This window comes from Epithele typhae, assembly GCF_022376455.1.
Source record: "Epithele typhae strain CBS 203.58 chromosome Unknown BXZ73scaffold_31, whole genome shotgun sequence".
Taxonomy (NCBI): domain Eukaryota; kingdom Fungi; phylum Basidiomycota; class Agaricomycetes; order Polyporales; family Epitheliaceae; genus Epithele; species Epithele typhae.
This window is the reverse complement of record NW_025954222.1, coordinates 297517-310734: the sequence shown is the minus strand read 5'-3', so window position 1 is coordinate 310734 and position 13218 is coordinate 297517. Positions and strand designations below refer to the sequence as shown.

Here is a 13218-nt window from a genome sequence, read left to right as displayed (position 1 = left end):
GCCCGTCCTGCCCGCCCTCACGCCCGTCCTCGGTCGCGACCTCGCCCGGCCGCCGCCCGCCTCGGTCCTCAGGTTCCCCGCGCCCGTCCCCTTCGCGCGCCCTCGCTCCCACCGGCCCCCCGCGTCCTCACGTCCGTCGCGGCCCACAGTGACAGTCGGTGCGACCCCGGCGTCGCACACCCCCGCAGCAGGGCCGCTCACACGTCCCGCCGGCGTGCGCCCCACGCCGGCGGCCCTGTGCGTGTGGGACGCGCGGGCCCGACGGGGCGGGGGGAGGGCTGCGCGCCCGCCTGAGGCCCGACGGGGGCGACCTGCTTCCAGGCGGGCTCGCGCCGGGTGCTGTTGGGCGGCGAGAGTGTGCACAGGGAAGGGGAAGGGCGGGGGCGCCGATACCGCCGTGCGGGGAAGCAGAACGCGACGAGAGGGACGGGACGGGAACTCACAGGCGTGAGCCCCCAGTCTTCACGCTTCACGCCTGGCATTTGCCTGTCGACTGGGTCCGCGCCGAAAGTCTGCTCAGAGTCCGTCACGAGCTTCGCCCAGGGCGGCATGCCAGACTTAGAGCGCACCGGCCATATTAATATCCTCGTTAGCGTTTGCACGGCGCAGGTCCTTCATGACCAGGATCGACGCCGGTTGGATCGTCTTCGCGCATCGTACCCCTGCTGCTCTTCCGTATGTGGCCGCCGACTGATAGTGCAGTGTGCGTTCGCGGTGGAAGGTCTCCCGCGTAGCCATGTATACTCGCACGGCCAAACATAGCAGCGCCGCACGATGGGCCAGCGCGATATACTTGGAATCCCTTGTCGCACTGTGAGTTGCCGAACTGTGGGTGCCGGGGCCCATGGACGCGGAAGAGAGCGAAGAAGGGAAGGGCCTGTTTGATAGCGTCGCACTGTAAGTATTGACCGCTGGGGTGCCGGTGGCGGGCTTGGAGGTCGGCGGAACCTATGCAGACATACCACGCGTCCCACATACGTTTAACCACGGACACGCCTACTGAATGGCACATCAACGTCGGCTCGGCTCGGAAGCGAAGAGCGCAGCAGGGCACGACATACCACACTGCACTTTCGTATGCCGACGAAGATGGTGCTTATGCAGCCGCTCCGACTCTCCCGGAGCTGTTCCAGCAATAGCGACTTCGACGAGCCCCAGGGCTGCGCGCGGGCGCACAGCAGCGACGCGGAAGGCCTCGAGGGAGGGCGCTTCGCACGGGTGTGCGACCGCGTTCGCCGTCCTGGTCCGGGGTCTCGTATTTGGGACACGCGCGCGGCGCGCGCGCCAGCAGTGCGTAGGGTGCGTTGGACCCGCGTCCGGCGCGTCCTTCTAGCCTGGGGAAGCCGCGTCAGAAATGCGCGTCGCGTGTCCGGACGAGATCTGCGGCGGGCCCCCACCGCCTGATGATATGCTCACCGGGGACGACTGTGTGCCGGGGTATTATGAGAACGGCTGGCGCTCGGGGAACGTTGGCTAGCTCCACCTGCGCGGCCCCGGCCCACCCGCGAGTGGATCCGTGCGGTGGTAGGCGGAAAACGCGCGGAAGCGGTTTCAGCACGGGCAGTCGAGCGGACGGTGCCCGATCCAGCGCGCAGCTGAAGCCGGAAGCGTGCGTGGGCTCCCGGCTTGCAGCGTGTTCAGCGCGCACCTCTCAACCGTGCTCTAGAGCGGCCGTATGGACGATAGAAGAGGCATGATCGAGCCTGGATCCCTTTCGGAGGCACAAGCGTCGGCGTTCTCAGCACTGTTGGTCCAGTTTGGGAGAACGGGGGCTTAAAAGCGTACCTCTGCTCCCATGCCACTCCACATGCTACGCGGGACGCGATATGAGCCTTCCTGGTAAGCGAACGAGGCTGGCACTCAGCAAGAGACATATCCGGGCTGTCTTCTCCTTGGGAAGCGACGTGAATTGCAAAATATCTAGGTTAGGTTCTTGCTTGCTCGGGACCTACTTATAGACTCTTGTCATACTGATGTTAGGTACATATGAGTCAAAGAAGTCAGTCGAGTATTCTGATGCAACACAGGGTCAGCGTGATGTGCAAAGCATGAACGGAGGTACCGGTCGTACTAGGTTTAAACTTTCGTTCGTCGATTATCCCAGCGGCGGAGTCTAAAACCCCGTAAATAAGAGTCATGTAATCGGGTATTAAAAATGCTGCTTTCGGAATTTAAACTCTTAAGAGCGCCCATAACCCATTGCGACGCGGTCCCGTGACAAGACGCGTCTCCTCCTCGCGAATATCAGCTGTGTAAGACGTCTCGTATCGTGTGGTCGAACTAGCGGCCTTGTGTCCGGTTGGTATTCGTCGACCGCCCCGCGCAGGCGACAGTACATAATCTGCAGTCCTATAAGGTACATATACAATCCGATGTTTGGGCTGGCGGGTTCGTCGTCGTTCATATATTACGGTGTACAGTGAGAGATGGAGAGGTCTACCGAGAGATGCGGAGATGCGGTGAAGTAGAGGATGGGAGTGGGAACGAAGAGCGTGGTGACGGTGGGTGCGCTAGACTTGACTGCGACATGACGTGGCGGATGTGCGATGCAAAGAAATGGCCGTAGTAGAGCGATGAGTAGCAGACGAAGGAGATTAAATGCAGCACGACATGAGGACCGGACGAGGGAAGCAGGGGGGAGAGGATCTAGAACAAAGCCGTTGTCGACCCGAGTCCATACCCACTCCCACCGTCTATCGCTCCTGCGGCCGCCGCCGCGCCCGCCGCAGCCGACGAGGTCGACGGCCCCGTGCCCGCCAAGCTTGAGCTGCTCGACGATGCGGACGCCGGGCTTGCGTCCCAGCGGCCCTTGCCCTTTCCTTTGCCCTTGCTGCTCCCCGCGACGCCGTTCTCGTTCCCATTCCCGCTCCCGTTCCCGTTCTCCATCTCGTGGTCGATGTCCAGTTCGCGCTCGTCTTTGCGTAGCGTGTAGTCCATGGGAGGGGTTTCCCAGATGCGCACCGTCTTGTCGTCCGAGCAGGACGCAAACATGCACTCGTTGACTGGGTTCCATGCGACGGAGTTGACAGAGCCCTCGCCATGCCCAGTAAGCGCCTCGAGGAGTGTGCCAGAGTCGCGGTGCCAGATGTACACGTTCCCGTCTGTTAGGGTGGGACGTCAAGGGATGTGTCGCAGGATAAGGAGGGAATGGAGAGCGCGAGGACAAGGCGTTTCGAATGGACATGAAAGGATCGGAGGAAGTAGCGTCGGTGCGATGATAACGTGCCAGAGGGTAATGTGTGGCCGGGATTGGAAGGGAGCCGGATCGTCAGCGCGCGAGCAGGACCCAAATAGGAAGACAGCGCACCTTCACTCCCACTGACAACAAAGTTGCCCTCGAAGCCCCCAAAGCAACTCCGAATGACGTGCTTCGAGTGATTGTGTCCCGAGTACTTGCGTACGACCTGTTGTGTGTTCAGATCGAGCAGATGGATCTCCTGCATAGGGCATGAGTAAGCCCTCCCGAGAACGTGGTTTCGATGGAACGTGGGCGTACCGCCGAGGGCCCGTTCTCCGACGCGTTGTTGATGAGCGCGAACTGCGAGTCCGCGGAGATCTTCACGCTCGTGAGCTCCCCGTAGAGCTGTATTGACCTGCATTCATGCGGCCATGTCAGCGAAGGTCCGGAACCGCGGGCCGAGGCCACGTTATCGAGCCGGGTACAGCTGTACGCACGTCTCGGGTTGCTTCGTCGCCAAGTCGTAGGTGATGATCCTCGTCTCAACTCCGCTCTTCGCAGGGCCTGTCGCACCGCCTCCTGCAGAAGCTGCCGCGTCGGCTGGGTTTGCTGACGTGGGTGATGGCGAATCGTACATGCCGACGGCGACGAGTCGTGTAAAGTCGGGAGTGACCATGAGATCTGTCACTCGTATTGGGGCACGAGCCCAGGTATTACGCAATTTCCCGTCGGCATCCTAGAGAGCGTGGATGGCGGCGGTAGCACACCAGTAAGCATACAGCTTACGAAAGAAACGTTGAAGCGAGTGCTCACCCAGAGAATGATCTTGCGATCGAGCCCTCCTGAGATGAAACCGGATCCGTCTGGCAACCATGAAAGTGCAGTCACGACATCGTCATGCGCTTCGAGTACACGCATGCACACCCCGGTCTATTGGTGAAGACGGTCGTGTGAGCATCGGAACCAGTCAACAGATCGTGAGTCTCGGATTGCTCACTCGTGCATTGTATAATCGGATGACGTGCTCCGCCGCCGTGAGCAGTATTGAGTCGTCTAACGACCATGATACAACATTCACGTTGTATGGGTGGTCGTCGAGTACAAACTCGGTCGTGTATGCTCGTGATCGAGGGTCCTTGTCAAGCTGCCGTAACGAGAACGTCAAGATGTGGTTCCGGCGGTCCGAACGACGACATACCTCGATTCGCCAGATTATAGCGCTCCTGTCTTTACTCGCTGTCGCAAGGAACTTCCCGCTGTGGCTCCACCCGATATTCCATACTTCGTCCTGGTGGACCTGAAGAACGGCGGTCGTGACCCGAGGGAACGAGTTGCGTTCGCACATGTGGTTGGTGTATAGTGAATATGATGATGATCGGAGTGGCGCGTTGTGGTAAAGACACCGGCTCTGCTGAAACGCTTGTGCTTGGTCGAGGAGAGTGACGAATCGGCGCTGTGGAATCATGACGGACGACGGTATATATCCTATGACACCAGCGTCAGTACCGACAGCATCTGATGCTGCGAACGGCCTGACTCACTCTGCAAGTCCATGAGAAGCTTTCGTCTTGACGTTCCAGTAGCACCGTCCCATCCTAGTTGATGTCGAAGGTCCGCAGGATCCGAGCACATCATTAGACTGGCAGATGCGGACGTCAGGCGATGCGGACGACGGGCATTGATAGCGCATACCTTGATAGTGCATGAAGGTGGTCGACTTCGGGGTTCAAAGGAGCCAACTCACTACGGAGAACATGCAGCGCTGCAGTGGTCCTCCCCGCCTCCAGGTGCTCCAGATACTTCTGCTTCGCAAGGAGAAACTTGGCCTCCTGCAGTCGCCGGTCAGACGAGTCGTGATAGAACACCTAAGAATAACGTACCCAGAGCCCGTCCCCTTCAGACACCCCCAATCGCCCGAGTGCGGTCTCCGCGGCCTCCCACGAACCGTCGAGGATGCACCGTCGGAAGTACGCCACCTCCGGGGTCTCCATGATGTATCCCGACTCTGCCTCGAGCGTAGCCGCCGATTCCCTTGCGGAACACAGTCTGGGCGGGGTCGCGCAAAGGTTGGACAAAAGAAGTACTCACATATACCCGACGTCCCGCAAGCTCTGTATCACGAGCCGGACGAACTCCTCCCGGTCCACATGCGAGTCCTCGTAGAGCGTGCTCCCCGGGAGCGACACCCGCGCGACCGGCCGCCGCGACCGCTCCGCCACGAATCCGTCGAGCTCGCCCGACGAGCTCGACCTGGCGGTCCCGTTCGTGAACGGCGGGGGCGCGCACCCGTTGGTCTTCGCGACGATCTTGTGCCCGTTGAAGGGGCCGGGGCCGGGGGCGGCGGAGGGCCCGGGCCCGACGGGCGAGTCTAGGGACGCGGAGAGCGCCGAGTCGCCGTCGCCGTCGTGCGCAAGCATGCCGCCGGGGATGGAGAAGGGGGTGCCGGTATCTGGGAGCAGCAGCACGCGCTCGAGGGCGGGGCGGGCGGGGGGAGGGGACGGGGCGTCGAGGCGCTGCCGCTTGCGGACGCGGAAGGCGTCGGGGTCGGCGTCTGACGGGCGGGGGGCCTGGGGGGCGAGGCCGAGGGACGGGTGGAGGAAGGACAAAGGGGTGGGGACGGGGCCGGCGGCGGGGTTGTGGGGGAAGTCGGCGGGGGCGTCGGGGGTGGTGTCTTCGAGCTCGGAGCGGGGGCGGGTGTGGGGGACGGTGCTTGGCGGGTCGGGTGCGCGGCGGGCGGGGAGGGCGGGGGAGGTGGTGGAGGAGCGGGGGACGAAGGCGAAAGCGGAGGTGAGCGAGGACGGGTCTGAGTCGAGCGGACGGTCCAGTGCTGGGGTTTGGTGCGGCGTGCCTCCCCGCGCTGGACTGGGGAGCGTGCGTGAATCAATGGTGACGATGGGGCCGACGGCGGCAAGGGTCGCGGCGGGCGAAACACGCTCGCAGCGGTCGGGCGAGACGAGACAAGATGAGCTGAGTAGGAGAGGGCGGCGGGCGTACAGCAGCCCGGCAGTCCAGGACAAGATGCAAGCGCAGACTAGCACCGACCGACGCTCGTCGTGCCCTCAACACACACCACGCCCACGAGCCGCGTGTCGTGCCCCGCTTGCTCTCCACTCTCTCCGCCAGCCTCCCACCTGCCCCCAATCCATCATCGTTTGTCTTCTTCTCCTCCGTCGAGGGCTACATGATACGCGCACGACCTCTCTGGATGGCGGCATGCCGCTACAGGAGTGCATACGTACGCGTTATCGACCCCGCAATCTCTTTCGTCCCGCACGCGGCCGTCGGCCGAGCCAATTGCACGCCCGCCAGGCCCACACAGGCGCACCGTGCCTCTCGTCTAGAGCCGTGTTTCGGGCGGTCAGGCCGTCAGCGGGAGGTCGGAAGTCCCCATATATGTCCCTCTCCTTGGGATCCGGTATCAGTACCTCGTCCTAGGTGGCGTTGCTTGCGCTCCTTTGCTTGCCTGCTCGCCTACCCTGCCTCGCTGATGCCAACGCCCCTTTCCCTCGTGTCCCAGAAGCGTCCGTCCATCGATTGCGACCAGCTCCCGCCGCGATTGTCATCGTGTGCAAATGCGCATTGTCTGGCTTCTGAGCGCTGCGGCTGGGCGTGGAGCAGATGTCGATATACTCTTCTTGTCGTAGATGTCTCCTGGTATTTGACTGGCTATCTGAGCGCTTTAAATGGTCGAAGGTGGACTGCAGCCATTCCAAGCATTTCCGTGCGGCGTTAGAAGAACTGCGCCTAGTCCTACGTCATTCGTTCGCGGCCATGGTCATGTAAGTTGGGACACTGACGGCCGGTCGAGTGCTTGTTGGTGAGTTTCTGCATTTTTCATCATGGATGGATGCCATTTGACAGTAGTGATTGTCCCTACCACACACCACACAGCTCGTACAACATTCCTGCGTCATGTGAACATGTAGCTCGGTCACTATTGCCATGTCAAACGGTGTGAACGGACACATCCAAGAATCGTCACTGCCTGCTTTGATTGAGATGGCTACAGTTCCCGGCACTCTTTTTCGACCCCTCACGGCATCAACTTAGCAAAGGTATCTCTCCTTCCGTCCCTTCGCCAGAAGCCTCGGTTTATGCATGGGACTTCTCAGAAACATATCTAGGCACCGGCACCTGCGGCTTCCCAGGGCTCACGAAGTCCTGTGTAGCATAACATACATCCCTGCCGCATTCCAGTGGGGCCCTCCTGGTTATGCGGGCTAGTGTTAGAGACATGGGTAGTGTGAAAATGTTTCGATGCCTCCTCGGAAAGTGGAAACGAATCGGCGCCCATGGAAACGGAAAATCGCAGAACTGGCACCGTTTACAATTCCGAGCATTCTGATGCAAAAATCTCAAGAATCAGATGAAAATTGGGTCTTCGGTACGCATATCGAAATAATGTGTTTCGGACCGTAGTTGATTCCTCCTCCATCCCGAATTACCAACCCCGCCATACTAGGGCTTGCAGGTCGGCAGAGATGTTATAAGATCTCGATCAATGCAGTGCCAGCTATACCTCTCGGTCCACTGCAGCTCCGACTGGCCGAAGCCATGACACACAAAGCCACGCATTTGAGCGACCTATACCACCTGTCCTCGTGCCCTCCCAAGCGCCTCACACAATCCGTCCACGTTCCAAACCTCCTCCTGGAATCTCCTCCACTCACCCGCAGCCTCCGCATTATGGCCCCGCGCGCTCCGTGATGCGTAGCAGTTCAACAGTCGGGTTATCTCTGCTCGCCATACACCACGCCTTCAACACAAGACCCTCCGTGTCCGCCACTGTCCGTATGCGCTCCATGGCAGCCAGTTCTAGAGCTCGATCCCCACACCGGGGTAGACCCCTGTGCCCGCTGCGGTACACGTACGCAACTGGCGCAAACACCTCAGCCACCCTCTCGTCATCCTGCGCGAACGATCAAAATCCCATCCCACCTCGACCCTCCGTCACACCCTCACGTCCGCACGGCCCAATGCGCGCGCGCCGATCCCGGACGATCGGCGCGACGAGCGACGGAGGACGGACGAGGAGCCATCTCCGATCGCGACAATCGCCGAGGACGTGCGTCCGCAGCGGTGGCCCCGGAGTGCAGTGAGGACGTGCGCGCGGCGTCCACTTACGCATCTGCCTTTAACCTTCGCGGGCGCGCGCGCCGGGATCGCCGCGACCGACCAGCCCCACGCACCCGCCCCTGCCGCGTCCGGTCCCGGCGCGTCGAGGTGAAGATCAAGTATGGCGAATCGGGGGCCGTGATGAGGGATCCGTGCGCTGGATACTTTGGGTGACACCGACGCGCATATCACCCCGTCTGGGGTCGGTGGTTCAACGCTCTTTATGCCTAGGGGACAGATGTCGTGCGCATCACGAAAGGAGAACGCCCCGATGATCCGTCGTCCGCCGCGTCCGCGTCCACGGTCTCTTTCTTTCTTCGCGTCCGGGGCACGTTGCAGGCGCATTTTGTTCAGTGGCAGCCTCCACACAGGCGTACGTGCCACGAGGCTGACGTCCACGCCGTTGCATACCGTTACGCGCCCCTCTGAGACCCCGCTCCGCGTCGATGACCGTGACCGCAGATGGCAGCCTCCTCCATGACGCGCGCGCCGATTGCCGGGGCCCCCAAACGACGCGCGAACGCGTGCCCGGCGTGCAGGATTGCCTTTGGATTGGGAGCACGGCGCGAGGGGCACGTACGCGGGCCCGTCGCTCCAGAATCGCACGCAATGCGCACGTACGCGTGCTCGCTCGGCGTCACGTCCGGCTGCCTTGTCCGCAAATTTCTCGAGCGCACCCCGCGCTCGCCGACCGGCCGCGTTGTCATCGTGGATGCCCTCGCCCTCTTCGTGCGTGCGCGTTGAACGTGACCGATACAGACCCCATTTTATCGCTCACGTTCGAGTTCTCCTCCTTGGAGACCCTCGAATCGGCTTCTGGCCCCCCGCAGGCCGCGCGCACAGGTCCTCCGCTCCGCGAGTGCGTGACGCACGTTCCCCGCCTCCTCCTCCGCCGCCGCCGCCACGCCCGAGCGCCCGATCGAAGAGGCGGGGGCCCGCATCCGGAAGGTGTCACACCCACCCCCGGCGTTCAACGTGCAATTTTAATAAGAATTGACTGTGCAGGTCACCGAGGCAATAATAGTGCTCGAGCTCTATTTCTCGACACTCGAGCGCGGAAACCCGGCGCTGCGCATCAGCATTCCGTTCCTCGGTCGCACTAGAACGAGCCCTCTTCCTCTAGCTAAATTAATGTTACTTAGTGGACGGCGCACACCACCGCGAGTCATCGAACAATTCCGAGAGGGTGTGACGGCGTCCGACGATCCACAACCCATCGAGGTACTGCGCTGGGGCGAAGGTCGAACGACGCTGCGTACGTGGGGTTCCTGAGATCACACCCCGACTCCGACGACCCCGCGCGCGTCCGCGGCCCGTACAGCTCACTCGGACGAAATATCCTGCGCGGCCTCTCCCAGTCATCACGCACAGACACTTGATCACACATGGACTGACAAACATACGGACTGACAAACACCACGCGGCTGCGCCCTTCCGATCTCGGAGCGCAGCGCACGATCGCCCTCGCAAGTCACGTACATGCACGGCCGAGTGTGCTCGCGCCCCGGTGCGGCCAGGCTGAGAGAGCCTCGCGCGGCCGTCAGCTGCCCCGTCCGACGTCGTCCGCTGACCCCGCGCGCAGCGCTACGCCAGTGGGCGGTGCGCGAGCGCTCAGGCGCTCAGTGCCGAGAGGGGTGGGACGAGCACATATTTGCAGACATACAGCGTTCGGAGTAGTGTTGCGATAGCTCGGCTCGGCTCGGCTGGCTGCGCCAGCCGGGTCATTTGGCTGTCAGCCGGGCTGGGAAAATCGGCTCAGAACGAGCCTCCCACGAGGGGAGAGCTTGACGCCAGCAGCCAGAATGGACTGATGGCTGAGCCGCTGGAAGAGCCGGTCTTGGGCGCCTCCTCCCAAGACGGAGGACCGGCTCTTCCAGAATATTTCCAGCTCGCTCGCTGGGCGCCCAGAGAAGGGGATTTATGCGAACTCTCTTATATGTTCCTGCATGACGCAAGCGTAGGATTGGCAACGAAAATATATTTATTAGTACACTACTACATAGTGGCAACAGCGGGGCAGGTGGAAGCGGAGGGCCGAGACAAAATAGGAGGCAAGGCAGCTGACCACAGCTCTACCAGCGCGCACAAGATCGGAGGAGGGCGACATAGAGGGGGCGAGGCAGAGGGCCGGGATGGGGCAGCGGGGCAGTGGGACGCGGTGCTCCGCCCGCGCGGGTAGCATGTGCTCGCGCAAATGAGCGGGACGCGCGCAAGAGCGGAGGAGGGCAAGACGAAGGAGAGCGGGGTGGAGGCAGAGGGTGAGGAGAGGACGCCGTGCCGAGCCCGCGCGAGTTGGATGTGCGCGCAGAGCAGGACGTGCGCCAGAGCAGAGGAGGGCGAGGTAGAGGGCGGCACATACTCCGGAGGGCCGCGACGAGGTGGAGGAGGCGGAGTGTGATGCCGAGGGCCGCAACGTGGCGGAGGAGGGCGACGCGGAGGCAGAGGTGGGCGACACGAGATGGAGGACCCAGAGGAGGAGGAGGGCATGTGGGCAACGTAAACGCGGGGGACCCAGAGGCCGGGGATGCGGATGCGGAGGACGGCAACAGGGAGGGCTCGCGAGAGGACCCAGACTGAGGGCCGGAATGAGGCGGACAAGATGGTGGGTGAGGCGAAGGCGGGCGACGCGAAGGTAGGCGATACAGATGGAGGGTAACGCAGAGGTGTGCAGAGGCGGACGACGCGGAGGCGAAGGAGGGAGGATGCGGGCAGCGCGCAGGTGGGCGACGTGCAGGCGCAGGTGGGCGACACGCAGGCGTAGGTGGGCGACACGCAGGTGAGCAACGCGCAGGAGGTGGGATACGCACAGGCGAACGACGCGCGCGAAGGAAGGCGACGCGAATGAGAGGGTCGAGGGCGGGGGCAGCGTGGATGGGTGAAGCAGGAGGGAGTGCAGGAGGGGACTCACCATAACAAGGGCCGCGGTACATCGCCGCGGCCTCCATACCCGAATTTCCATACTGAGGACTTCCGGATGGAAGTCCTCGTACAATGTGGATGCGGCCGGTGAACCGTGAAGGACGGCATCAAGGTCGAGGTCGAGGTCGGAGGCGGAGGGGAGTTGAACAGTCAGGTGACATTGAGCTAACCATTAAATTGTTAATAGTTGTGGTGTTATAAGTCGTAGCTTGTGTAAGTAACTTGTAGTTATCAAGCACCCCGCTTGATCGGACTCGACGTCAGATCTGAGATCTGAGATCTGAGACTCGACTCGAGTTTTGCCTGCAATATGGGTGTTTGGTCGACTTTGTCCAATCGTCCTCCTGACAATCTTAAAACATTCTGTGCATCGTGGGCACATATAAAATGCAGTCCTATCATCCTCCTGTTGCTCTGTTCCACTACAAAGCATGAATATTTGTTGTGCGGCCAGCGCCAATTGAAAAAGGCGGCTCATGGATGGCTTGGGCGGCTTGGCCTCGGCTTTGGTAATAACAGCCGAAATCGCAGCCGTGGCTCGAGTTTTGGCTTTCTCGCAGCCGTCCTGAGCCGAGCCAAGCCGAGCCAAGCCGAGCCATCGCAACACTAGTTCGGAGGGTGTTCCGGGGCCAGCTTGTTACGAGCACTGGGGTCCGGGACGTACGTGACAGACCTCGAGACTCGAGCCTTGACGGTCGCGCGCCACCTGAGGCGCGGAGCCAAGCCAAGCAAGCGCACGCCTCAAGCTCACGGAGGTGCCGCCAAGCCGCGGCGAGTCGAGGGCCTCGCCACATAACTTAACTTACGAGCAGCGCAGATGCCAGACTGCAGGCTAGTAAGTAGCACTACGTAGAAAGACGAGGGTCGGGGCGCGGGGGCGCAAGTACTGACGTTCGCGGCAGACGCCGACGGGCCCGCGGAATGCTCCAGCGCGTCCGCCTTCCGTCATGACGAGCGGAGATGAGGCCCTCGAGGTCTTTTAGACTTTTGTGCGGGTCGGCACGCCGCGGGTGTGAGAACGGGTGCCGCGGGTGAACGCATACGCACAGATATACATAAGTAACTGTACAGACGACGGACGTCTGGGAAGCGCGAAGCCAGAACCCAGATGTCCGCTGGGACGGTGCAGCTGGGCGCTGGCGCTGGACCGGGTCGTCCACGGGGCGCAGAGCGTGATCGCGAGCGCGAGCAAAGGGCGGTGGCCACTGGCCAGACGCGGAGCGCCCGGAGCGCTGCAGCTGCGGCCGGCGTGCGAGCACGTAACTAGTGTGGACGTCCGTTGTGCTCTTCTAGCTACTGTGCCGGGACTGGAAGCCGCATTGACAGAACCTGTCGGACGTACGCGGGCGGCCGCCGGAGGCGAGACGACGGACCTGGAACAAGAATAAAGGCGGCCTTGTCCTCGGCCACCGGAGGGGGGACACCAGCGGAGGCGGAGGGCGTCGGACATCACGCACGACGGGACTCGCAAAAACAAGATCGGGGATTAGACCTGGCATCGTAGAGTAAGCTCGCGTGTCTAAGGAGGGCACGAGCGGCGACGAGAGACGAAGGTAGATGATAATACAGCGTGAAGGACTTCGGATTCTTCGCTACATGCGCATGCGCAGCGAGCGCGCTCCCCGGCGGGTCTTTTTACTTCGAGGGGATTAGCGTGAGGGGTGTGATGGGAAGGAAGAGCGAGAGAGAGCGTGACTAGCAAGCATGACCACAGGGCATATAAGGAGCACTGGAACGGAGGGAGAGGGTGGGAAGCATCATGGCATGGGGGCAAGTGATGGTGCGGTGGACGTGCGCGTGAGCCAGCAGGGGCAGCACGATCGAGCACCTGCGCAGTCGCCTCCGCGCGCCGTGATGGTGGCACCAGCGCGGTGTGGGGAGACGGGGAAGCGGAGACGGAAGCGAAACGAGCGAAGAAAGACGAATGTGCGCGAAAGAGGGGAGTTGTCACCATTCCCGGCGCGAGCGGGTGAGAACGTAGAATAGAAAACAAAGCAAGGCGCAAG

At 61.9% G+C, this 13218-nt stretch overlaps 3 protein-coding genes across 3 annotated transcripts; all 3 read right to left on the bottom strand.

Annotated features, from left to right (window-relative positions):
- Positions 1 to 2646: 2646 nt before the first annotated feature.
- Positions 2647 to 5595, bottom strand: BXZ73DRAFT_48345 (WD40 repeat-like protein; the record flags this gene model as incomplete). The annotated part of the gene is made up of 11 exons (XM_048020038.1): positions 2647 to 3101; positions 3308 to 3437; positions 3497 to 3593; positions 3676 to 3914; positions 3992 to 4108; positions 4176 to 4322; positions 4377 to 4663; positions 4720 to 4817; positions 4871 to 5007; positions 5059 to 5209; positions 5267 to 5595. 11 exons carry the CDS (start codon positions 5593 to 5595, stop codon positions 2647 to 2649), a joined length of 2187 nt encoding a protein of 728 aa, XP_047876941.1.
- A 2267-nt stretch (positions 5596 to 7862) lies between these two features.
- Positions 7863 to 9234, bottom strand: BXZ73DRAFT_78335 (uncharacterized protein; the record flags this gene model as incomplete). Its single annotated transcript, XM_048022859.1, has 3 exons — positions 7863 to 8087; positions 8135 to 9018; positions 9072 to 9234. The coding sequence occupies 3 exons, from the start codon at positions 9232 to 9234 to the stop codon at positions 7863 to 7865; spliced, it is 1272 nt and encodes a 423-aa protein (XP_047876940.1).
- Positions 9235 to 10365: 1131 nt separating this feature from the next.
- On the bottom strand, positions 10366 to 12711 carry BXZ73DRAFT_78334 (uncharacterized protein; the record flags this gene model as incomplete). The annotated part of the gene is made up of 8 exons (XM_048022858.1): positions 10366 to 10866; positions 10890 to 11377; positions 11435 to 11777; positions 11877 to 11918; positions 12019 to 12037; positions 12104 to 12196; positions 12260 to 12450; positions 12586 to 12711. The coding sequence occupies 8 exons, from the start codon at positions 12709 to 12711 to the stop codon at positions 10366 to 10368; spliced, it is 1803 nt and encodes a 600-aa protein (XP_047876939.1).
- Positions 12712 to 13218: the final 507 nt, after the last annotated feature.